The sequence below is a fragment of the Rhinatrema bivittatum genome, chromosome 6 (genome assembly GCF_901001135.1).
Source record: "Rhinatrema bivittatum chromosome 6, aRhiBiv1.1, whole genome shotgun sequence".
NCBI lineage: Eukaryota > Metazoa > Chordata > Amphibia > Gymnophiona > Rhinatrematidae > Rhinatrema > Rhinatrema bivittatum.
Genome location: NC_042620.1, coordinates 212,654,879 through 212,682,110, shown reverse-complemented (window position 1 = coordinate 212,682,110; position 27,232 = coordinate 212,654,879). Strand labels below are relative to the sequence as shown.

Genomic DNA, 27,232 nt, shown 5'->3' with positions numbered 1-27,232 from the left:
TCCTCCCACGTGGATACCCCCTGAGGGGGCTGCCATCTTACCGCATAGTCGCCGGTGCCTCCCCCTCCGGTCTCCGTATCACCTGAGCCATGCACACAGCGGCCAACCGGGCGCACAAAATACTTGTGCGCATAGCAGCGCACACAGCGATGCGCACATTGGGGCCGGGCGCACAGCAGCACGCTCAAGGGTGCCGAGCGCACAACTAGGCCCATGCGCGCATCTTTCGTTCCAACACGCACAACATAGGCGAATCTGGAGCGCATAACCAGGCCTATCGGCAATCGCACCTGTACAGGAGGGTGGGTCGTCAAGGGAATCGACGCCAAAAATACTTACCAAGCCCCTCGCACCGCCGGCAGGGGACAGTCCTTTCGGAACAGACACAACAAAAGAGGAGCCCACTCGGGACCAGGCCCCAGACGCAACACACAATGAGAATCAGCAGACCCATCTACAGGAAGAGATCATAGGGGGCAGTCTCGCCCTATTCTACCAAAGATGGGTCAAAATAACGTCGGACAATTGGGTCCTATCCATCATCGGAGAGGGATACTAGCTGGACTTCCACAGCATCCCCCCGGACAAGTTTGTGATTTCTTCGTGCCACGACCCCCTCCCAAGAGGAAGGCAGTGGAAACCACACCATCAAAACTCCTCGCCCTAAAGGCAATAACACCGGTGCCCATGCACCAACAAAATTCTGGGCACTATTCCATCTACTTCATCGTGCCCAAGAAAGAAGGAACATTCCGGCCCATACTGGACCTCAAGACCGTCAGTCGCTACCTGAAGGTACCCCGCTTCCTCATGGAAACCCTGCGTTCAGTCATAAAGGCGGTACAACCAGGAGAATTCCTGACTTCCCTGGATCTGTCAGAAGCCTATCTCCACATACTGATCCATTGCATCCATCAGCGTTTCCTATGCTTCGTGATATTGGGCCATCACTACCAGTTCCAGGCCCTACCGTTTGGGCTAGCTACGGCTCCCCGAACGTTCACCAAGAACATGATGATGGTAGCGGCGACACTGAGGAAAGAAGGGATCCTCATGCACCCATACCTGGACGATTGGCTGTTCAGAGCAAAATCGCCAGAGGAAAGCCGTCAAGGAACTACTGCAGAGCCTCGGGTGGGTCATCAACACACCCAGGAGCCACCTGCAGCCCTCCCAATCCCTAGAGTACCTGGGAGTCCGGTTCGACACCAAATGGAACAAAGTCACCCTTCCCCCCACAAGGAGAAGGAAATTCATGGAACAACTACGGGCATTGTTGAACTCCACTCTTCCCACAGTGTGGGACTATCCCCAAGTCCTCGGACTCATGGCATCAACCATAGAAGTCGTCCCATGGGCAAGGACCCTCACGTGGCATCAACCTCACGGTTATGCCCTGCGGCATAACCGTGCACATAACTACACGCACAACCGGCTGATTAGATTTCCACGCGCCGAGGTGGGTCTGTGAGTGCTCGAGAGGCCCTAGCCGGTTGAATGCACAAACTACAGAGTGCTATGGCCCCAGCAGCAAAGAAGCGCAAGCAACACTCCCTTTGCGCTGCCTGCCAAACTAGGGCTGCAGAGTCTGACCCTGGAATCCTGTGAGGAGACCCAGGGAGGGCTGGACTCTCAGAACTTTTCTAAGTTCAGTCCCTCCAGTAAGAGGACAGGTCAGCCATGACTTTATCTGGTAGCACCCCGGACCTGAGCAGGTCCGGGGCTTCATCTTCCCCAGAAGAGGGCAGTTCAGCAGTCCCTACCCTGGTTCCTCCTGGGCTAAATATGGACCCAGCAGCCTTTTCTTGGTTGGAATTCTTTCAGGGCCTACAAGCCATTGTTCAGGCACAGTCAGCTACTGACCCTGCCCAGACTGAGACCCAGCTGGGAAGGCCATGCCCTCCCAGTCCTATCAGCATGCCTCAGGACATGCCTCTCCTCACCAAGGGTATCCCTGACAGGGACCCAGACACCACGGAAAACGAAGGGGATGCAGATTCGTTGGAGGACGGGGAAAATCCCTCCAGGCCTGGAGCCATACTGGACCATGCTTCCATTTTTCCACAGAGATAAATTACCAGCCCTAGTCTCCCAGACCCTAAAGACTTTGGGAGTTCCGGGCACGGATCCTATGTCGGAACCAAAGAAGAATCCCATCCTGGTGTCCCTACGAAAAGCCTCTTGCTATTTCCCGATGCTGGAAGCCATCCAGGAGTTCATTGACCTGGAATGGAATGCCCCGGAAGCAAGTTTAAAAGGAGGTTGGGCTTTGGAGGCCTTGTACCCTCTGGACCCGGTGGTCAAGGAATGCCTGCATTTCCCGAAATTGGACGCCCTGGTCTGCGTCATCTCAAAGGGAACAACTATCCCAGTAGAGGGAGGAGTGGCCTTGAAGGATGCCCACGCGACAGCAACGACACTGCAGATCACTTCCTGTTGTGCCCTGGTGACTCGTTCGTGTTTGCATCTCTCAACGGAGGCAGATAGCTCAGGGGCGCATACCAGAGAGGTGATCGAGCCCGTCACGGCTTTCCTAGCGGATGCAAGCTCGGACCTAGTGCATACATTGGTCAGAGGAGTAACCTCCATGGTGGCAGCCAGAACACAGCTGTGGTTGTGAAATTGGTCAGGACGCAACCTCTAAGGCTAACCTCACAAATATGCCCTTTAAGGGATCTCTTCTATTCGGAAGCGAATTGGGAAGCTAGCCAGTAAGTGGGGTAAATCTCCAGTGCCTCGGCTACCGGAAGATAAGAAAAAGAGTTTTCAGCGCCCCTCACCCATGAGGGCTATGGACTCCCAGCGCTTCTGGCCCTACAGAAGCTCATCATTTCAAACATTTCGGCCCTCGGGAAGGTCTCAGTCCTTTCGGATCAGACAATCAAAAAGAGGAACAGGTTCAACCTGAACTTCCCAATGAACTTTGGCCAACCCATCCATGGAATGAGGGGATAGAGGGCTGGCTATCCCTCTTCTATCAGCAGTGGGTTGAGATCACATTGGACAAATGGGTACTGGACATCATACGAGAAGGATACGCTCTGGAATTTCGCAGCATCCCTTGGGACAGGTTCATATTGTCACCTTGCCGCTCCCAGCACAAAAACCTGGCAGTGGAATCCATGCTAAGGCTCCTCAGTCTGAGGGCCATAACCCTTGTACCTACACCTCAAGTAAGTATGGGGCGTTATTCCATCTATTTATCATACCAAGAAAGAGGGTTCAATCTGACCTTTCTTGGATCTCAAGAGCATTAACCGTCATCTGCGGATAATTCATTTCCGCATGGAAACTTTTCACTCCGTCATAATGGCCGTGCGACAGGGAGAGTTCTTAACGTCCCATGACCTCTCTGAGGCCTACCTTCATATTCCAATCCATCAAGAATACCAGCATTTCCTATGCTTTGCGGTACTGGGCCGCCATTACCAGTTCTGGATGTTGTCCTTCGGCCTGGCAACCACCCCCAGAACGTTCTCCAAAATTATGGTGGTCGTGGCAGTGGCACTGAAGATAGAAGGGATCCTGGTGTACCCTTACTTGGACAACTGGCTGATCCGGGCGAAGTCATTGGAAGAGAGCCTCCGGGTGACCAGCAGGATCAGGTGCCTCCTACAGTAACTTGGTTGGGTCGTGAACATGGTCAAGAACAGCCTCAAGCTCTCCCAGTCCTTAGAATACTTGGGAGTCCTGTTTCACTCCAAGCAGGACAAGGTCTTCCTCCCTCCCTCGAGGAGAAGGAAACTGATGTACCAAGTGTGTCAGTTGACTAACACAATGCGCCCCAGGGTGTGGAGCTATCTCCAGGTCCTTGGCCTCATAGCGTCAACCCTGGAAGTAGTACCGTGGTTGAGGACACACATGCGGCCTCTCCAGCGTTCCTTGGTGTCATGTTGGAACTCACTGTCTCAAGATTACTCGATTCGCCTCCACCTACTGATGGAAGTATGTTCTCTGCTCCAGTGGTGGCTACACGAAGTTCACCTAAGCAAGCACAAGCGGTCAGATTAGCATGTCTCCAGTTCAGCCACAGGCTCCAGGGACAGGCCATCAGCATCATGTCGGACAGCGCAACAATGACAGCCTACATCAACCACCAGGGAGGACCAAAAGCCACCAAGTGTCTCTGGAGATACACCCCCTTATGGAATGGGTGGAGTCAAACCTACAAGGGATCTCGGCCTCCCACATCATGGGAAAAGAAAACGTCAGCGCAGATTTTCTCAGCAGGGAGAGCCTGGATCCAGGGGAATGGACGTTGTCAAACAGAGCCTTCCAGCAGTAGATCGCTGGGGCCTCCCATTCATCGATCTACTGGCTACATCTCACAATGCAAAGGTCCTCCTATTCTTCAGTTGCAGACGAGATCAATGTTCCCAAGGGATTTATGCCCTCGTCCAGACCTGGCCAGAGGAGGACTTACTGTACGTCTTTCCTCCGTGGCCTCTGCTGGGCAAGATCATCCGCAAGATCAAACACCACAGAGGATTAGTCCTTCTGGTGGCCCCGGATTGGCCCGGATGCCCATGGTATGAAGACATGCGGAGGCTTCTTGTGGAGAGGCCCTTTGCCTCCCCTCGCGCAGGGTCCTTCTCCAGCAAGGTCCGATTCTTTACGAGGTCCCAGCTCGATTCTGTCTTACGGTCTGACCCTTGAGAGGGCTCGCCTGATGAATCATGGATATTCAGCAGCCATAATTGCCACCTTGCTCTGCGTGCGGAAGTTCTCAATGTCTCTGGTGTACGTACGGATCTGGAGAGTATTTGAAACCTGGTGCGAGGAACGCAGGGTGCCCCCATGAACGGCCAAGATTCCTTTGATTCTGGAATTTTTACAGGATGGCCTGAACAAAGGATTGTGCCTCAACTCCTTGAAGGTCCAGGTGGCAGCCCTCTCCTGCTTCAGGGCCAAGGTGAATGGAACCAGCCTGTCGACTCATCTGGACTTGGCCCGTTTCCTAAAAGGGGTTAAACACCTCCAACCATCCTTAAAGTAGTCTGTCCCCCTATGGAACATCAATCTAGTACTGGACTTTCTAGCAGGACCTCCTTTAGGCTACTGCGCAGTGTATCGCTACGCCTGTTAACACTAAAGACTGTATTCTTGGTGGCGATATGCTCGGCTCGCTCCCTTGCCTAGAGTGAACAAAGCTTAAACTGACCTGCTCCTTAAAAAAAAAATCAAAACAAAACAAAAAAAAACTTTTGATATCTCACACTCTTGAGATATTAAATTGCCTCAGATGCACAGAGAGAACCTTGGATTGATGAAATACATCAAGTTTCATGTAATGTTATCATTCAACCCTTGTTTCATGTAATGTTGTTATCATTCAACGACTGTTTCAATGTAAACCGACGTGATATGTCTCTGTCACATGAACACCGGTATAGAAAAATTCAAAATAAATTGTTTACCATGAAAATGTAGTAGACTGCATTTCATCTGAATTATGATGACAGACAATTTGTCAATTCTAACATCAAGAATATTTGAGATTCCTTGTCACCATTTTTATTTGGATGATGAAAACAAGCCCTTTATTAAAAATGTTTTCATCATCCGATTCCTATTGTCTTCACTGTTACACAGCCTACTGGATCGGCTACCGCTTTGTTTTTTATTTTTATTTGGCCTTAATCCTAGAAATACTAATGGCCAGCAGATAACATCTCATCTATTATTTGTAGATAACTTGAAGCTTTATAGCTTCTGTAATGGTCATTGAATGGAGCAACTGGCTGCCATATGCTTGGAATATAATTCCTGAGCTGATGCATCATTTTTCCTCTCTTGCCTTAGATAAATCTTGTCTAAAAACCTACTGTTTTGAGGCTTTTTTAAAATCTTAATTCCTGATTATCCCGCTTACAGCCTCATGAATTTTTAATCATTGTTTTCCTAGCGTGTAGCAGATGGACTCAAAACAAGTGGGTATAGTGTGCTCGTGCTAGCAGTTGGAGATGGATCTGACGTCAGCACGGGTACATATACCCCCACAGGAAGTGCAGCAACTCAGTAATTTCCGTCTCCAAAGCAGTTTGGAGCTACCTAACGCTCGCTGAGCATTCTTCCAAATCCTACGACTAAATTCTTTGAAGAAGATCCTACCTGAAGATCGAGCGCCGCACTCCTGCGGTGATACCCTCGGGTCCCTCCCCCAGTCGAGTTTCCCGAGGTGATTTCCGTGGTCCCTCGGAGGTAAGAGCCTCGGTCCGGTGGCCGAACCGCGGCAGGGACCTAGCCCCCGAGTGAGAAGGGCTCGGGCACGGCGTAGAGGCAGCCTCAGTCCCGATCCGTGCGCGGTGAGGACTTATCCCCCGAGTGAGAAGGGCTCGGGCGCGGCTTAGAGGCAGTGGGTGGGTGTTCAAGACTTTTTTCAAGAAATATAATATGAATTAAGCTTGATCTCAAGCAAATTCAGAACATCAAAATTGAACACAAGTTACAGTGTTGTTTAACTAGTGCCAATAGACATTTGTTCCAATTTTATAAAAAAGCAAAAATTAATAAATTAATATGTAAGTACGTTACTACAGTTAATAATTAAAAGATTTTTATTAAAATTCACCAAATCACAATTAGAGATTACAAGACCGATGATTGGACCAATTGGCCACTAGAAGTTTCTGTTAATTCAGATCTCTTGCCAATACTGAGGTCTTATCTCTATATTAATAATCATGTTTTAAATAATACATTACAGTTACAGCATTATTTATTGATTCCAGAGATTAAATTATTATTTTCTTGCAGCCTATATTGATTTATGTAGCTAGTTATTTTCTCTTGTTTTGATTGCATACTAGTTATATCCCTTATATTTTGTTGGTAATCTCATATGAGACCATTACAACGCGCCCTCATATCTCGGTGGAGCCCACGATCACAGAACTACACCGTACACCTACCTCTACCAGCCAGAGTGTGGACTCAGCTACGGTGGTGGTTGCAGCCTGGCCACATGAGCCGGGGGTCAAGAATGTCCTCCCCAACCTGGACCCTGCTCACTACAGATGCCAGCCTGAACGGATGGGGAGCACACTGCGAAGAACTCACCGCCCAAGGGCAGTGGAACATCAACCGACTAGAGGCACGGGCAGTCAGGATAGCATGCCTGCGATTTGCCCACAGACTCCGAAACAGAGCGGTCAGAGTGATGTCGGACAACGCCACCACAGTGGCATACATCAACCGACAGGGCGGAACCAGAAGCCGACAGGTATCCCTAGAAATAGCCCCCCTGATGTCTTGGGCGGAAGCAAATCTACAGGACATCTCCGCCGTCCACATCGCCGGGAAGGACAACACCACGGCAGACTTCCTCAGCAGAGAAAGCCTAAACCCGGGGGAATGGCAGCTGTCGCCCACAGCTTTCCAGATGATTGTGGATCAGTTGGGGACGCCGGGCATGGACCTACTAGTGGACAGGTCCAACGCTCAAATACCCAGATATTTCAGCCGCAGGCGGGATCCTCTATCCCAGGGGATCGATGCCCTGGTACAGCCATGGCCTCAGGGGATCCTGCTTATATGCCTTTCCTCCTTGGCCCTTGCTGGGCGCCATTATACACAAGATTCAGCGGCACAGAGGCCTAGTTCTTCTAGTGGCCCCGGACTGGCCAAGAAGACCCTGGTACGCAGACATGAGAAGACTGCTGGCAGGGAATCCATTTCCCCTGCCTCCACACAGGGACCTGCTGCGGTGGCAAGGTCCCATCCTTCACGAGGATCCAGCTCAATTCTCTCTTACGGTCTGGCCATTGAGAGGGCTCGACTGAAGAAAAGAGGATACTCGGGGCAGGTAATAGATACACTCCTCCGAGCATGCAAGTTCTCCACATCACTAACATATATAAGGATCTGGAGACTATTTGAAGCCTGGTGCGAAACTCACAGCACCAATCCACATGCCGCTAAGATCCCTATCATTTTGGATTTCCTGCAAGATGGACTTCAGAAGGGTCTGTCCCTCAATTCCATCAAGGTTCAAGTGGCAGCGCTATCCTGTTACGGTCCCCGGAGTGACGGCAACAGCATCGCCACACACCCAGACGTTTCACGTTTCCTGAAAGGAGTCAAACACATTCGCCCGCCACTGAAGTGGCCAGTGCCCCTGTGGAACCTCAACCTAGTTTTGGAATTTCTAGCGGGACCCGCCTTCAGACCCCTTCGAGGCCTGTCCCTCCGTTTGTTAACCTTGAAGATGGTGTTCCTGCTGGCCGTATGCTCAGCACGCCGCATCTCAGAGCTACAAGCGCTGTCCTGCCGTGATCCGTTTCTCAGAATCACTCCAGAGGCTATCCATCTTCGCACGGTTCCTTCCTTCTTACCCAAAGTAGTCTCACACTTCCACCTCAACCAAACCATATCCTTGCCTTCCACGGAAGGTTTGAAGAAGTCGGAAGAAGGTTGAATACTACGCCATCTCGACATCGGCAGACTGCTGTCCAGATACCTGGAAGTGTCAGAAGCAGTACGAAAGACGGACCACCTGTTCGTCCTTCACAGCGGGAAGAAGCAAGGGGAAGCGGCCTCACGGGGAACCATCGCCCGCTGGATCAAAGAAGTTATCAAGGCAGCCTAAGTAGAAGCGGGAAGACCACCACCTCTACGGGTCAAGGCTCACTCTACCAGAGCGCAAGCAGCCTCTTGGGCAGAAACTAGGATGCTGTCACCTGCAGAGATATGTAAAGCGGCGACGTGGTCCTCCCTCCATACCTTCTCCAGATTCTACCGTCTGGACGTCCAGGCCAGGGAAGGACACAGCATTCGCGAGGGCAGTCCTACACGGACCTCGGGCAGCCTCCCGCCCAGTCCGGGAGTAGCTTTTGTACATCCCACTTGTTTTGAGTCCATCTGCTACACGAAAGGAAATGTGGAGATTACTTACCTGATAATCTCGTTTTCCTTAGTGTATGCAGATGGACTCAGCATCCCGCCCGGCTGCCGGTATACATGGGGATTCACCGATTCACGGTAAGCCATGATTTCTTCTATAGGGCATCCACCCTGCCGGGTGTCGACGCCTTCCGGTTGAGAACACTGGCAGTCTCCAGCTACTATCAATCGGTCAGGGTAATCCTGTTCATTTCATTGATCGGTCAGTCACACACATATCCAAAAAGCTTTTGCAAGGAAGAATACTGAGTTGCTGCACTTCCTGTGGGGGTATATGTACCCGTGCTGACATCAGATCCGTCTCAAACTGCTAGCACGAGCACACTATACCCACTTGTTTTGAGTCCATCTGCATACACTAAGGAAAACGAGATTATCAGGTAAGTAATCTCTACATTTAATGAATGGAATTCCCAAAGTCTCTTTTGCCTAATTTATTTATTTATTTTATTTTTATATACCAGTGTTCGATTTTACATATCAAAGCATTGTATGTTTGCCTTGATTAGATTGTAAGTTCTACAAGCAGGGATTGTGTCTCATATATTTTTAATACTGCATACATAGAGTAGCTCTGTAGTAGTAGGAACAGTTCAGAATAGTGAAGAACTTATCAGATGACATCAGGATATTTGCCCTAAGCAAATGTGGTAAGCCAACCTTAGTTAGAGGAGCACTAAGCAAAACTGAAAACATCTCTCTAAGGACTGCAATATACAGTAAAGAAATTTGAACAGGAAGGTGTATATACATATCTGGGTGTGAAGGAAGTACAAATTACTGAGATGAAAAAATCAGCATATACAGTACTACAGAAGACTGAAACTGATATTGGAAAATGCTTTAACAATACAGACTAAAATACAAGCCATCAATTGATTTGCACTCTCCACACTATTGTACAGTTGGGTCATTCCATATCAAGTGGACCAGGGGTCCATGCTCAGACTCCTCCAAATCTAACAACATTTTGCACAGATGTTCTCTAGGGTCTCAAACAAAACCGTACTAAATTTTTCACCTGGATCTCCATTGGTTGGAGAGCTAGAGGCAGTTGAATGGCGATCACCTCTGAATACCATGCTTCGCGCAAACTAAAATGGCCACTTTGTCCAGGTGCTGCAGCCTGACAACACCTCTCAGGGGCTTGAAATTTTGTGGATTAGTACAACCCCCTTGTAAATCCCAGTACAAAGTTTGGAACATGACATGAACTTGCCTACCTTATTGTGGACCAACAAATTATGTGAAACATTTTACAAAAGAAATATAAGGCCTACTTTGACTCCTCATTGCTCCTGACCTATACTTTGATTCAGGCCCTGACTGGACCAGTAGTTATGGTGCATGGCATATAAGTTTAAGGTTTGCACTAAGAGGCTTTACAGGCAACTGGAAGTAAAGATATAATTACATAATGGTACAATGTCACTTTTTTATGCAAATTTTTGCCAATTTTCAGGTGCAAGTATCTTTATTATGTAGTTTTTAAATCTTTTCTTTTTTATGTCATTTGAAAGAGCATCTTTTTTTCTACAAAACTCATCCTGTTTTATTTTGGATCTGATCTTGCTTGGTCAGAATTAAGGCTCCCATCATTTGTGTGTGTGTATATAGATATAGATATAGATATATATCAATACAATTATCAGGTAAGTAATCTCTACATGCATGTATGTGTGTGTGTGTGTGTGTGTGTATATATATCTATATATATATAGATTACTTACCTGATAATTGTATTGTGCATGCAAGCCTGAACATGCAAAAGTATCTATGGTACTGTTGGTTTATTTTTATAATGTTTTTTTATAATTTATGTATGTTGCTTTTGCATACCATGTCAGGTGACTTGATGGGCCAAGAAAGCAGTTTATAAATTTTAAATAAAGGTCTGGTTATTGAAAGTTGATTAAAATACAGTTTCATGGAATACTATATATTTTCAGTTTGTATGGGTGTGCTCCAGTCCCTAGGGGAGTTGTAAAATACTCAATTTTCAATGTGCTTATTTCTCTCCTCAAATATCCCATTATTTCTTTTTGAAAATGCTGTTGCTTTTAAAAGAGCTAGCATCATGCAGTAGTATGCTTTTTCAAAACATAATTGCATGAAATAACCATTAGTCTTTTAAATATTTTTTTTTCTTCAGGCTTCAAATGACAATGGCTGCAAAATTACTAGCTTTCTTTTGGAATGGGATGAGGTAGGTTTGCTTTCTTGAAGAATGTACTTTACAGTAGTAGTTATGTCTCATTTTATTTTGTTTTATTGATATTTCTAAAATATTCATTCAGAAACAGAGTATGGTTATTTCAGTGCCTGGGATTCTTGTTTATGTGAAAATGTATGAAAAATGAAATAATAAAAAAAAAAAAAGAATATTTCGGTGGCCTATATGTTTGTCCCAATCAAAGGATATGATTATCAAGTAACTATTGTTGAGCCTTGGACCCCAAAATAGAATTTGGGGGAGCTCTGTGATGCTCTAACAACCCCTGAGCAGCTGGTTTCAGACAATAAACACACCTAATAGTTCCAGTAATAATCTTTTATTTCAATAGAGATGCATGCATGGAGGCAGCATAACCATATACTAATCTGTCTTTTTCAAGCAGTGCAAAACCTTATATCATTTTAGGTGATTAAAATGGAAGAGAACATCATCTCATTAATTAGTACTGAAATATTAATTGAAACTTGAATTTCTGGGTGTTCTTACCTACAGTATGATGTATTTTCATGTAAATATGGACCTACTTTTTCAGTTTTTATTCTTTATTTTTCCCAGGAATTTATCAGTGTTTATTATAACAAGAACAAAAATAGGAAAAAAAAAACAATTGAAAAATATCTCATTTTTCAGGGTAAATATCTGTGTTTATTTAGATGGACAGAAGCCAGGACAATAAAACAATATTGGGCCGATTCAATAAATCTGCGAAAAACGGTTACTCAGGAAAGTGGGCGCTCAAAACTAATGCATGCCCAGCCGCCTCTCCTGAGCGCGTGATCAAATATTTGAGGGGTCGTGCTAAAAAGGAGGCACTAGGGACAATGTGTTCCTCTAGCACCTCCTTGGTCTAGGGTTTTAGGACAAATTTTACATGCACAGTGAGATGTACGAACAGCACAGTACATACACATCAGTGAAGATTTGACATGATTTGGAGTGAGGAAAGTCACACAAAGATGAGATTTCTACAATGTTCTCTCGCCCTAGAACATCTGTAGTATGTTTTCTTACCAGGTAAGTAAGAGGTTTGGTCGCCTTTTCTTCCTTCTCAGACTCCATTTACATCAACAATGTCTATAAATGTGAAAGATAAAGACAATACCACATTAAAGAGGAAGTATCATCTGCGTAGACTTTAATTCTTATTTTAGTAGAAGTTGCAAACCATAAGTTTTATTGTTTCATTAGGAATTTTTTTTTTAAAGTTATTTTGTTTCTAAATCTGGGGATCAGCATGCTCACAGCCATCTTGTTACCACCTCTCTCTTAATTCCAGGCTATATCTCAAGATGCATGTCTGTCATGTTTCTGTGTCAAGATAATGTCTCCAACCGGGTTGGTTTTGCATCCCCTCCCTGCACTATCTGCTGTTGATGCCATTTCTCTAGTTCCCTCATGTTACTGCTCCTCTACCCTCCTCTTCTATCTCAGTGCTTCTAGTCCTCAGATTCTGCCTCGCTACGCAATTAGACCCTCCTTCCTATCTCATGCTGTTACTTCTTTTCCTGACCTCTCCCACTTCTAGCCACCCTTCCTTGGAACCTCCTAGCATTGTTCCCACACCATAAACAAGACATAGCATTCTTGGTTTTCCTTAACTGATACTGACCTTTTCTGTGACAGGAAACCTAAAGAAACTAAGAATGAGGTTCACTGGAAAAATGGGAAAAGACTAAAAAAGCATTTTTACTGGCTAGGTACTAACAAATCAAAATGCACAAAATTAAATAAGGCAGATTACAGTTAAACAAGAACATACTCAAGTTTCAACATACATTTTTGACAGTATTTCTTACAGTAAGGTTTCACATTTATGAATAAATATAACTTACTGCTTCAGAAATAATTAAAGAATGACTTGTCATTTCTAGTTTGTAAGATAAACATATGTTACTGGCCTGATGACTGTGCCAAGCAGTGATCAGGGCTTGTCATGCTGCAGAGTAGAGATACCAATACATGGCTGTCTAGCAGTGGTTTCTTGCTGCCTTGTTATATTTTGAGCTTAAGGGTTCTTGCAAACATGTTTCTCATTTGTGACTCAGAGAAGGGGGTACATAAGCTATGAGTTCTCCTAGGACAAGCAGGATAGTAGTCCTCACATGTGGGTGACATCATCCGATGGAGCCCGGCATGGAAAACTTTTGTCAAAGTTCCTAGAAGCTTTGACCAGCAACCTGAGCATGCCCAGCATTCCACTATCCGCACATCCACGCGATGTTCCCTTCAGGCTCTTCTTGTCCCCGCGGTACAGTTGCCTCGCGGTTTGTGGAGCTCCTCTCTTTTCTTATTTTCTCAAGAGTTTTGGAATTTTTCCCCTTCTTCCTCATTGGGTCCCCCTTCATGGTTGGTGCCGCCTCTGTGCAGTAGAGTTTTTTTACTATCTGTTTGTCTTTTATTGTGATCGATTCCCGACTACCTGCCTCGTGGTGATCACCGGTCATCGTGCGCATGCCGGGTGTTTATTTTCATGGCATCGTCCGGTTTTCTTTGGTGCCCCCTGTGCCTGCAAACCATATCCATCACAGATCTGCTTGAGGTTTGCAACCTCTTCCTGGAGGCCTCTCACAATGTCCGAGGGTGTCATCTGTGTGACCAGATGACCCCCAAAGGCCATTGGGCACATCTTGATAAGATGGAGAAACTTTTTGGTTCTTCGAAGTCTGCTCCTTCCACTTCTGCATTGGAGGCTTCGATGCTGAGAGGTCGCGGGGAGCCCCTTGATATGCTCCCTCTCGCCGTTCCTCTCGCTATTTCCTTGAAGGATTATGGGGATGGTGACAGATCCTCTATGATTTCACCACTATCCCGGACATCGGGGTCTTCTGCCTCCTCGGGGGGAAGACCGTGCCGAGCACCATGGGAGATCCCACAATCATCACCACCAGTCACCCTTGGCGCACGGTTCTGGCACGGCACCATCTGTGGCTGTACTGCCACCAAAGTGACACCGGCCATCGGAGGCTCCAACCTCTGATGTTCCCGGGAGTCCCAGGTGTTCCCTATAGATATCTGTGCTGTGCACTGTTCCACTTTGGAGACCCGAGGAAGAGCCAGTGATGCCTCATCCCCCTCCCTCAGTCCTGGCCACACTGGACTTTCAGGAGGAGCTAGACTGCAGGGTGCAGTCTCTGGTGCTCAGGGCACTCCAAACTGTTGAGTTGCCCATGCCACTGGCCCTCATACTGGTGCCTGAGCCTCTGCCATCTATTCTTGCACCTCTGCTGGAGTGTCTGGACGTCCTTTTAAGCGCTCTACCGACGCAAACAGTGCCCGAGGGGCCTTCAGTTCCCCAGCAGCCACTGAAACCCTCCAATGGAGCGATCCCGATCAATGGGTCTTCCGAGGAGGAAGATACAGCTGGCACTGTGTTCTTGAGGCCTCAGTTCCCTGAGCCCTTACCGGTTCCTTAAGCCTCCCGCGGCCTCCGGTCCCCTCGATGCCATGGGAACAGTTGATTCTCGTGGTGCCCTCGAGGCCTTCGGAACCCAAGGCTCATGTCCCTTAAGGGCCTTGCCTGCATCGCGCTGGCCCCAGTGAGGAGGAAGGGTCTTATGACCCCTGGAGAGAGGAGTCCACGGAGTCATCCTCCAAATACTCTGATGACATCCTCTCAGAATCCTCCCCACCTGAGGAACAGTGTCGGTCACCCCCGAGGACTTGTCCTTCACGGGGTTTGTCAGGGCCATGGCCGAGGCCATCCCCTTCAGTTGCTCACAAAGGAGGATGCGTGATACAAGATGCTGGAAGTACTCCAGTTCATCAACACTCCTAAGGAGATCGTGGTGGTTCCCACCCACGATATCTTCAAGGACCTTCTCCGAAGAATGTGGGAGCACCCAATGTCTATTTCCTCTGTCAATAGAAAGGCTGATGCCACCTACTTGGTGAAGCAAGTGGTGGGGTTTGAGAAGTAGCACCTCCTCTACCAGTCAGTGGTCGTGGAGTCCGCCCTGAAAAAAGCCAGGCACTCCCGCACACCTGCTTCTGCCCCCCTAGGAAGAGAGTATAGGGAGCTTGATTACTTGAGCAGGAAGGTCTTCCAGAGCACTATGCTAGTCGCCCATATTGCCGCCAGCCAGCTTTACATGTCTCAGTACAACCAGAACCTCTGGAAATGGGTTCAGGACCTCGCAGAGGGCTTTCCTCAATAACAGGAGGCGCGCTCAGCCATCATCCTGCTAGGTTTAGAAGCTAGGAAGCACAAGGTGAGTTCCACCTATGATGTCTTTGAGACTTCTGCCCACGAGGCTGCTGTTGGCATCGGCACTGGAGAATGGCCTGGCTCAGAGCTACCAACCTCTGTCCGGAGGTACAGGAGAAGCTAGCTGACCTCTCCTACACAGGTGACAACCTTTTCGAGGATAAGGTCTAAGACGCAGTAGCGCAATTGAAGGACCACCATGATACCCTTCAACAGCTCTCTGCTAGCACTTCCGATGCCCTGTCCTCAGCCAGGAAATCATCCAGGCCAGGATCCCGGAGGCTTTTTTATAGGTAGAGGAAGTATTATCCTCTGGCCTCCCGAGCTAGGACGCCATGCACTAGCTCCAGGGGTCGGGCCCACCAGCAGCGGGCGCCTAGGCCCCAGCTGGCACCCCAGCAAGCTCCAACTACGGGCTTTTTACTGGTGGCGAGAGAGCATGAATCAGTCTAGTGCACCCTTGATGCCAGATCCCCAGTGGGAGGCAGGCTTCTTGGCTTCACCCATTGCTGGGAGGGGATCACTTCGGATCGCTGGGTCCTTACCATCATCTGTCAGAGGTATCGTCTCGACTTCAGCCAGCCTCCAGAGACCTCTCCCCCATGTCCATCATTAGGTTCATCCACCCAGCAGGTGTGGTACAGCCGGTCCCTTGCCCCCCCCCCCCCACCCAGCAGGGCTGAGGATTCTTTTCGAGGTACTTCCTCATTCCAAACAGGAAAGGCAGCTTGTGCCCTATCCTCGAACTCAGGGTGTTGAACAAGTTTCTTCCAAGAGAAAAGTTCAATATGATCTCTCTGGGTACGCTGATTCCCCTCCACAAAAGAGGAGACTGGCTCTGCTATTTATTTAGTTAGTTAGTTTATTTAATCAGTTTTATATACCGATGTTTGGTATTTACTTTCACAACGGTTCACATTTTCTGTAAATAATCAATAAAGTAAAAGAAAATACAATCATAATATTAAAAATTAAAAAGTTTGATAAAAATTAAGAATATAAAAGCATATAGATGAGCATTAAAATTAACAAAAATAGAAGAAATTGTTAACAAGTAACTAATTCAGTAACGTAAAACAAAATAAGAGAATAAATTACTGCCTAACATCTGTTCCGTATGCTTGTTCAAAAAGCCAAGTTTTTAATGCTTTTTTAAAAAATTTCAAATCTTTCTGGAGTTTTAGCTCGATAGGTAAGGTATTCCACAATTCCAGTCCAGCTAATGAAATAGCTCTTTCTCTGAAAGAAGTAAATTTAGCAGATGCAGCGGATGGAATTGTAAGGAAACCTTTATTAGCTGAACGCAAGTTTCGTTGAGGTGTATGAATACGTATAACTGTGTTCATCCAATCAACGTAATCAGAATAAATTGCCTTATGTATTAAACATAATATTTTGTATTTAATTCTATACTCGACCGGCAACCAGTGAAGGGTAATTAAGACAGGAGTTATGTGATCTTTTTTATTAACATCTGTAAGGATTCTAGCAGCAGAATTCTGCAGTATTTGAAGCGGACGAATTGATGTTTGTGGAAGACCAAGATATAAGGAATTGCAGTAATTTTTATTGGTGAATATTAAGGACGGAAGGACTGTTCTAAACTCGTTATGATTCAAAAGAGGTTTTAGGCGTCAGAGTATTAACAGTTTGTAATACCTTTCCTGTATTTTTATAGAAATATGTTTTTTAAGACTGAGTTCCGGATCAAGCCAAATGCCTAGATCCCGCACTTTACTTCCTTATGTAATAATAGAATTTTCTAAGATAACAAGGAAGCTTATGCTCACATAGCCATTTTCCCTGGCCACAGAAAATACCTCTGCTTTGTGGAGGGGAAGGCTCATTACCAGTACAGGGTGCTGCCTTTTGGGTTGGTCTCGGCTCCTCTTGTTTTCACCAAGTGCCTAGCGGTGGTAGTGGCCTATCTCAGGCTTTGGACAGTACATGTTTTCCCGTACTTAGATGACTGGTTGGTCAAGAGCTATTCCTGCGCAGGGGCCTTGAATGCTTTAACCCTGACTGTGCAGAAGCTATAAACCTTGGGGTTTGTCATCAACTACCCCAAGTCTTATCTCTGCCCGTCTCCTCAGCTAGCTTCATAGGAGCTAGACTAGACATGGCACAGGCAAAGGCATTTCTGCCCCAGGATTGAGCTCTTGCCCTCACCTCACTGGTGGCCTTTCTCCACCGCAGCCGGCAGGTGACCGCCCATCTTCTGCACGGTTTGTTGGGCCACATGGCAGCTTCGATCCACGTCACCCCCACTCGCCCGCCTATGCATGTGGAGGGCTCAATGGACTTTGCGGTCACAGTGGCGACAGGCCTCCCAGGACCTCGAGACTCATGCTGCAGAGACAGAACCTCTGCATATGTCTCTGTCCTGGTGGGAAAACCTCTCCAGTTTGGAGCAGGGGATTCCCTTCCAGACCTCCCCTCCTCAAGTGATCCTCAACACCGATGCCTCTCCCCTGGGCTGGGGAGCCCATGCAGACGGCATCCACACTCAGGATCTCTGGACCGCTCATGAAGCCCGCTGTCAAATAAACTTTCTGCAGCTTCAGGCAATCCGGTCACCTTATAGGCATTCAGAGACTGGTTGTCAAACAGGGCAGGCCTGATCCGGACAGACAGCCAGATGGCTATGTGATATATTAACAAACAGGGAGGCACAAGCTCATTCTTCCTCTGTCACAAGGCAGTGCAGATGTGGACCTGGGCCCTGTTGCAGGGGATGTTGCTATGAGCGACATACCTGCCTGGAAATCTGAATGAGCTGGCAGACCAGCTGAGTCGCTCATCCAGCTGCAAGAGTGGTCCCTCAACCTGGAGATAGCAGCCAAGCTTGTTTCATCAGTGGGTACACCAGATGTGGACCTCTTCGCCTCCCCACACAAACACAAGGTGAGCAAGTTTTGCTCCCTATCGTCGGGGGACAGACATCTGGCCTGTGATGCTTTCTCCCTCCACTGGGGGAGAGGCCTGCTGTATGCATACCCTCCTCTACCGCTTCTCTTGAAGATGTTGCTGAAGCTTCAATAGGACAGAGGGACCATGATCCTAGTGGTGCCATTTTGGTCCCGACGGATCTGGTTCCCACTCCTGCAGGACCTGTCAGTCAGGGCCTCCATCTGGTTGGGGACTGCGCCCAGTCTGATCATGCAGATTCATGGTGCCCTGCGCCACCCAAACATCTGGGTGTTGGCCCTGACGACTTGGATGTTGAGCGCATAGTCTTTCAGCCCTTGGCTCTCTCGGATAGTGTCTCCTAGGACATATAGCTTGTAAGATAGTAGTTAACAGAGGTAAAGTCCTAGGAACCATTAATGAGAATTATGTGGCAGTCATTATGATCATAACTCAAAAAAGAATCAGAGGAAAATGTAGAAAGCTAAAAGAAAAGCCTAACCTGCTGTCCCAGTGGCACATGCATACTGCCATACGGAAGACCTATGTTTGACTCTTGGAACTCTGTTTCCCAAGCTGGCTGGAGCTGGGGCAGCAGAGGCAGTTTTCACAACCTTTGGGGAGAAAGAATAGTAGCCTTTACTCCGTAGGGAACACCTAGCGGCCAAACATGAAGTCCACATTAGTTGGGTTCTGTGGGAAATTGTGGACGCATGGTGTCCATTCAACCTACAATGTTTTTCGAGATTGGCATCAAGGGGTCTCTGCAGTGGGAATTGGCACCTGCGTGTTCGCATGGCTGTGGGCCTCGGATTCTCAGACTGGAAGTTCAGGAGTGACTTGCTGACATGCTGTGTACAGGAGAGAATCTCTTCACAGATAAAGTAAAGGATGTGTGCCCCAAATCTAGGTTCACATGCATCCCTCAGTAGCTCTCACTGGCACTCAGGACCCATCCTCCTCAGCCAGAGTTTGTCTGTCTGGGCCTAGGAAGTCCTTCTTTCATCCAAATAAGTACTACAATCAAACTCCTCATTCCTTTCAGTCACATCAAGACTTTTGAGGCTGTCTCAGGCAACAGAGAGCCCCAAAGTCCAAACCAGCGCCTCAGTCAACTCCAGGGTTGAGGTTTTGACTGATCACAGGGACAGTCAAGTCGCCCCTACCTGGAATGATGGACTTCCTAGTCAGAGGGCCAGGGGAAGGCTCTCGGTTCTTTTGCAAACCAGTGGCCCAATGGAACCTCAGACCGGTGGGTTCTCTCCATTGCTTGCGATGGGTACAAACTAAATCTATTGGGTACTCTACCATATTGCCCCCCTGAGCCCATTCTGAGGCCTGGTAGCACATCAGGAAATACTAGTAGCGGAGCTCTCCTCCCTCTTAACGGCCAAGAGTGGTCAAACCCCATTCCACAGTCCAAGAGGGGCAGGGCTTTTTACTCCCGGTATTTCCTCATACCATTGAAACAGGGGGACTCTGTTCCATCCTAGATCTGAGGGCTTTGAACAAATTACATCAAAAGAGAAAAGTTCAAGATGGGTTTTCCCTGGGCACCTTGATCCATTCTTGTAAACAGGGTACTAGCTCTGTCCCTGGATCTAAAAGACACGTACCCATCACAACAAGATCTTCATAAGTCACCAGAAGTAGATTTGTGTGTGGGAAAAACCGGCACTTCCAGTATCATCTTCTGCGTTTTGGGCTTGCGGCAGCCCCACATCTTTATGAAATGCCTAGCCATGGTGCAGTGCACCTTCGCTAGATTAGAAGTTCACATTTTTCCCTTATGTGGATGATTGACTGGTCAAGCGCACCTCTCAGGTGGGGGCAGATGAGTCCATCCTCTCGACTTTCCAGATGCTGGAGACACTAGGATTCATTATCAACTATTCCAAGTTCCATCTCAGTCTGTCACCACAATTGGACTTCATTGGATCCCGCTAGACATTGCTCAGGCCAGGCCCTTCCCTGCCATGGCAAAGGGCCATCAACCTGATGGCCATTGCAGATGGGATTCAACAGAGCTAGCAGGCGTCAGCTTAGCACATATTGAGGCTATTGGGCCATATGATCGCGATAGTGCACGTCACTCCCTTGGCATGTTTACACATGCAAAATGTCCAAGGGACCTTGAGGTCACAGAGGCAACAAGCCATCAAGACCTCCTAGGATCATATCTGCATCACTTTGTCCTGGTGGTTTGGCTAAACTTTCAAATCTGGAAAAGGTGTCCTTCCAAAGTTCTCCCCAACCAAATTGTCCTAACCATGGTTGCATCCATCCCTGGGCAGGGGTGCTCCATGTCGATGGACCCTCAGCAACCAGGGCCTATGGTTTGCCTAGAAACAACTATACCAAATCAGTTTCCTGGAGCTCCAGGTGATAAAGGTACACGCTGTGGGCTTTCATGGATTGGCTGTCCAACAAAATTGTTCTGCTACAGACTGACATCCAAGTGACAGTGTGGTATATCAACAAGCAGGGAGCTACAGGCTTGTAATTTCTGTGTCAGGAAGTGGTCCAGATATGGTCATGCGCCTTTGACCATGGGATAGTGCTCAGGGCCGTGTACCTGGCTGGAATGGAGAATGTAAAAGTGGATAGACGACTCACGCCTTCAGACCCCATGATTAGTCTTTGACCAAGGGGTTGCAAAATCGGATCTTCCACCTCTAGGGAAGCCCTGACTAAACCTCTTCAAAGCACCTTGGAAAAGGAAGGTTCCTCGTTTCTGCTACCTCCCGTACAGGACACACAACAGACCAGCTTCAGATGCTTCTCCCGCCATTGGGATGAGGGTCTATTGTATGTGTATCCTGCAGCTCCACTAGTAGCAAAGACTTTCTTGAAGCTTTGCAAGGTCAGAGAAAACTACGATTCTCATAGTCCCTCATTGGCACAAGACAGATTGGTTTCCACTCTCCTACAGGGAGATGGTCCATCCAGAAACTGATCAGGCTGGGGACTTCCCCATATCTAATCACCAGGTCAAGGCAGTTGTGCCATCCCAACCTCTGGCCCTGTTGCTCCAGCCTGGAAGTTGAGAAGTTGATTATTGCAGGCAACTCGATTTGAGGATGTGTCTCGGGTTCTGGTGGTTTCTAAAAAGTCCTATGGGCTGAAGTGCATGAGATTTTTTCATGTGGTGTGAGCAAAATGCCCTAGATCCTTTCTCCTTCTCCCCACAAAAATTGCTTGACTACCTTCTACACCTGTCGGAAGCTGGTTTGAAGTCAAACTCAGATTTCATCTTAGTGCAAGTGGCGCATATCACCATGGTGTAGATGGTATGCCATCTCTGTACAGCCCATAGTTATACATTTCATCTATAGCCTGCTTCAGTTGAAGCCTCCCCTAAGGATTCCCGCTGTGTCCTGGGACCTCAACATGGTGCTGGCTCAGCTGATGAAAGCTCCCTTTGAGCCGCTGCGCTCTTGTGACCTGACGTATCTGACCCTGGAAGATCATATTTTTGGTGGGTGGTCACTTCAGCACACAGGGTCAGTGAGCTCAAGGCTTAGTAACTTATCCACCTTATACTAAGTTTTTTTTCATAACAAGGTGGTCCTATCTTAGGTTCCTGCCTAAGGTGGTGTTGGACTTCCATCTTAACCAGACCATCGTCCTGCCAATATTTTTCCCAGGCCCCATTCAGACTAAGGCAAACAAGATCTGCACAGTTTGGACTTCAAAAGAGCCTTCTGTCTGGAGCTGACAGAAGCCCGTAGACAGTCCACCTGATCTTTTAGTTTTTTTTATAAGGAATAAGTTGGGCATCACCATTGCCAAGCAGACACTTTCCAGTTGGCTAGTTGACTGCATCTCCTTCTGTTATGCCCAAGCGAGATTGCATCTTGGGGACCATGTCAAGGCTCATTCTGTCACGCCGTGGTGGCCCACTTACGAGCAGTTCCCATGGAGGAGATCTGCAGTGCTGCAAGGTGGAGTTCTTTCCACACAGTCACATTGCATTATTATTTGAATAGGGATGGCCGATGGGACAGCAGGTTTGGCCAATCTGTCCTTCATAACTTGTTTGAGGTGTAGATCCAAACTCTGCTCCCTCCTAGGGCCCATTGGTTTTTGTTCAGGTTGCTCCCCACCCCCTCTGTTACCACAAAACTGGTTCTTGTTGTGCTGTTGGCACTTGTTTTGATGTTTTGTTGGTCCCCTTTTATGTTGAAGGGCAACCTGTAGCTAGGGATTCACCAGTGTGTGAGGACTGCCATCCTGCTTGTCCTTGAGAAAGCAGATTTGCTTACCTGAACCGGTGTTCTCTGAGGACAGCAGGATGTCAGGCCTCACGAAACCTACCTGCCACCATGTGGAGTTGGGTTTCCGCTCTGTAGGTTTTCACTTTCATTTTATTACTAATTTATTCTTCAAATTCAATGATATAAGACCGAGGGGACCCCATGTAGACACGTGAGCATGCTTAGTGAGGCTCAGTCAAAGTTATAGAAACTTTGAGATACGTTTTCTGTGCCGGGCTCCATCTGGTGATGTCACCCATATGTGAGGACGGACATCCTACTGTCCTCAGACAACCCTGTTACAAGGTAAGCAACTTTGCTTTATTTTTGTAATTTTCAATTTATTGTTCCTATTTATGATGCTTATTGTATTTTATATATTTTTTGGATGTACCTCGCTAAGATACTTTTTGTTTATTGGTAAGTTCTAACAAATAAATGAATTATAAAGGACATTAAGAAGGGCTCTTAATCATTTGAGTTTGATGATTAATGAAATGGAAGAGAGAGAACGGGGTTATTATTGTGATGAGGTCTATTACCTGTTTTTATTTAATTAATTATGATATGCTGTTATTGTGTTAAATGTATGGAAAATTTTTAGCAATAAAAAAAAAGAAGAGGACGGGCAATATTTAATAAAAGTCCTTTTTATACACCGATCCTCTTCTTTGTTTTATCGCTGCATAGCCATATTGGATCGGCTTCCGCTTTGTTTTTTGAAAATTATTAGACATTTGTTTAAAAATGTTGCATAAATAGGGGATAAGTATTAATGAATCCAAGTGTTTACAATTCTCTGCTGACAATGGCCTGAGTAGATTTTGTGCCACTCTGACAGAGTAATCTTCATTTTTACTATTTATGTGAGGTTCTTGCTTAGTTGTGTACATTTTATACTTTGTTTTATTGCGTCAGTAATTTTGGCTTATTGTGCGTTAAATTTATTTTTTTCAAATTTTAAGCTTTATAAGTTCAAATTTGTTTGAGAATTTTAATTCAGTCGACAAGCAGGGCTGAATTAGCTATGACACATGGGTGATGTCATCCTATGGCACCGAATGAGACACCTCTCTAGCTCAGTAAAGTTTTACTACTGAGCATGCGCTGACTTGTGAGCTCCTAAGAATTTAAATTTTTTTGTCCAAGCTTCTTTATGGACGTATACCTGCTCTCTTACTTTTTTGATATTTTTCTGCTATCTGCAGTCTTCTTGTCTCTAACTCGCTTTTGAGTTTTCCCACTGCCTCAGCAGCCCCTTTTCAGTGCTAATACAAAAAAAAAAAAAAAAAATCCCCAAAGTTGAACATCAATATGTATGGCTCCAAGAAGGCCATAACCAGTGGCTTCAAGTACTGTGTGTTCAGCTGCAAGATGTCCATCATCGAAGGCTACAACACATGGTACAGCTGCCTGATCACAACTCATCTAATTGCTATGACTGCCGTCTGACGTCACCTAGATCTCAGCGGAGCTGGGCTTGGAAGATTGAGGAGCTCCGCAAGTAGGTAAAAATTTGGAGCTACTCTTCATCTTGGCGCTGGGCCTCTTTGGGCTCCCTCCGTGCCAAGTCGAGCAGGAGTTCCTTGTGCAGGGCTTCCCCAGCTATGGTGCCAGAACCCAGATCCGCCACAGATCAGGTGTTGAGCAAGATGTGAAAGTCATGCATGCAAGCACCAGAATGCTTTTGGCACTTTCTTGAGCTGCTTCCCCCTTCTAAATGGGGTTCATTAATTCTGAAGAAGTCTCACTTGGCTCAATCAGAGATAGTGGTACCTATCGCATTGTCACTGTCGATTCACCAGCACATGGCACTGTCAACGCACTTGTAGGAGTGGGGAGCTCACTCAACACTGATGCAGGTAGTGACTCATGTTCGGGGGTGGGGGCTGGAGGAGACACTTCAAAACAGCCGTCCTCCTTGTTTGATGCTCCTGTCTCCATCTCAGCTTCTCTTCTCTTAAGGAGCCCTTAAACGACACCTGCTTGAAGTACTCTGCCGGGGTCCCTCCCATTATGCTTGGACACTCCAGATCCTGTCTGCTCTATAGTGCCTCTGGACTCTATGCAACCCTCTGCACAGATAATCCTGGATGAAACCACTTACCGGAGTCCAGTATGTCATGCTCAGGAAAATAAACCTATACTGTTTTCAGAAGAGGATGTCTGTTCTGCAAGTCCAGACCAAAGGACACAGCAGTTCATGGACCGCATTGGCAAACTGGTGAAGGCTTTCTTTACTTTGTTGGTGGCTAGTGACAAAGAGGGCACCCTTTGGCCTATCCTGTCTAGGATGTTGGATTTGTTTCTTCAAGGGGGAGGCTCCACCTCTGTACGTTGGGAATTCCCATCAGACATCCCTTTGGATGAAGAATAGTACATCTTGATCAAGCAAATCTTCCCTCTCTGCAGAGAATTCCAGCTAGCTTTTCAAGGTTAGAGCTCAGAACATCACTAATAGTGACGAGTCTTGAGAGTTTTTCCTCTGAGATGATTGAGGTCTTTTCCCCGGTCACCATCCACTTCATCAGGGTCATGAAGTAGCGTCCCTTCATCCCTTGGTTCAGAAGGGTCTTTGAAGATCCCTTCAGATCCTATCAGACCTCTTATTGATCTCTCGGAGCAATCATTTCCACCAAAAGACCTTTCATACTGCAGAAACCTGATCAAACTGGGATCAGAATTGGCATACGCAGGGGCAAGGACCCTTGCTCAGAGGTCTTCAGTCTGCTGTGGATTGTGGAAACTTCTTCTGAAGCAGCAGTGATCCCAGTTCATTACATGTTGTGGAATCTATAAATAAGAATGTGGAATAGTCTGGCTTCCTGCCACCCCAGTAACCAGAAAATTGGACCTTAAGTACAGCCGTTAGCAAACTCGTGGCTTTGTTGTTGTCCAACTGCCACACCATTCTGTAGTAATAGAGGCCCCAGGGAGGGCCCCAGACTTGGGCAGTTTTGAGAAGATGGTCTTCCAGAAAATGCCCACATTGAGGCTTATTAGCTCTATATGGTGCAATACTTACATGACTGCATCATCAAACTGAAGCCCCTTGTTGAATCTGTGGATTCTCAGGTTCTTATGGATGCAGAAGAGTTGTCTGCCCCCTCATCCAGTCGGCGTATGAGTCTTTTGACACCATGGCAAGATCCTTTGCAGCAGCCATTGATGCACGCTCCATAGCCTGCTTGAGAGCTAGCAGCCTACATGAGGACATTGATAAGTTGGCTGACGTTCCCTGTTTGAAGGATAATTTTTTGTGGGAAAAAGAGAAACTTCTGTCCAGATTAAGGAACAGCATGCAGACTTTCAGTCTTTGTTGGCAGAAGCCAAACAGCCTTCTTACTCTAGACATCCTTTGCATTTAAGTGTTCCTTCTTCCAGGTACCCCTCTTCTGTCAAGTGATATCGCGTGCCACCTCTGTTGCTGCACCAGCAGTTTCTGGTTTGCAGATAACCGCATGAGTGACAGCTTAAGATGCCACAACAGACTCGGCGCAAACCTCACAGTTTTTGATGAGACCCAACTCCCAGTTGGGGAAGCATCCAGTTGTTCTTCGAAGAGTGGCAGAAAATCACTAAACTGTTGGGTCCTCAAAATTGTAGAATCTCATTACCATTTGCACTTCTCCCATTCTCCAGTGCTGCCTCAGGGGCGGATTTTAAGAGCCCTGCTCGCCTAAATCCGCCCAAATCCGGGCAGATTTAGGCGAGCAGGGCCCTGCGCGCCGGTGAGCCTATTTTACATAGGCCTACCGGCGCGCGCAGAGCCCCGGGACTCGCGTAAGTCCCGGGGTTTTCGGAGGGGGGCGTGTCGGGGGCGGGCCCGAGCGCTGCGCCGTTTTCGGGGCGTGTCGGCAGCGTTTTGGGGGCGGGCCCGGGGGGTGTGGTTATGACCCGGGGCGGTCTGGGGGCGTGGCCGCGCCCTCCGTACCTGCCCCCAGGTTGCGTCCCGGCGCTCTAGGGGCCCGCTGGCACGCGGGGATTTACGCCTCCCTCTGGGAGGCGTAAATCCCCCGACAAAGGTAAGGGGGGGTTTTAGACAGGGCCGGGCGGGTGGGTTAGGTAGGGGAAGGGAGGGGAAGGTGAGGGGAGGGCAAAAGGAAGTTCCCTCCGAGGCCGCTCCGATTTCGGAGCGGCCTTGGAGGGAACGGGGGTAGGCTGCGCGGCTCGGCGCGCGCCGGCTATACAGAATCGATAGCCTTGCGCGCGCCGATCCCGGATTTTAGCGGCTCCGCACGGCTCCGCGCGTATCTACTAAAATCCAGCGTACTTTTGCTGGCGCCTGATGCGCCAGCAAAAGTACGCCTAATCACGCGGTTTGAAAATCTACTCCTCAGTGTTAGCTATCAGCCTGGATCCATCTCTCTCAACCCTGCCCCATCTTGAGGTGAGGGTCACTTCTCAACCAGTAGGTGATAGATCCTGTCCCTCTCAAAGACCATAGCAAGGAGTCCTATTCCATTTCCTTATCAGTCAGGGGGATTGAGGCCTATCCTGGATTTACGAAAACTGAACAAGAGCCTTTTAAGGGAGAAGATCAAAGTCTATGCCATCCCCACCATCCTACCCTTCATTCAAGCACAAGACTTGATGTGCACTCTGAATTTGAAAGACACATATACTTACATATCCATCCATCTCATTGGAAATACCTCAGGTTCATTGTGGACTCTCTTCACTGAGCAAGAAAAAGGAGCAGTTTATATAGACAAAAAAAGCATCGAT

General features: G+C 47.5%; 1 protein-coding gene across 2 annotated transcripts in view; it reads left to right on the top strand.

The window, feature by feature from the left end:
• The window catches only part of LOC115093978 (fibronectin type-III domain-containing protein 3A-like), a 249,858-nt gene that overhangs the window by 120,542 nt on the left and 102,084 nt on the right, over window positions 1–27,232 (top strand). For both annotated transcript variants that reach the window (XM_029606523.1, XM_029606522.1), the window contains exon 11: window positions 11,054–11,107. In XM_029606523.1, coding sequence (XP_029462383.1) covers window positions 11,054–11,107 — 54 coding nt within the window. The remainder of the gene's footprint in view (window positions 1–11,053; window positions 11,108–27,232) is intronic.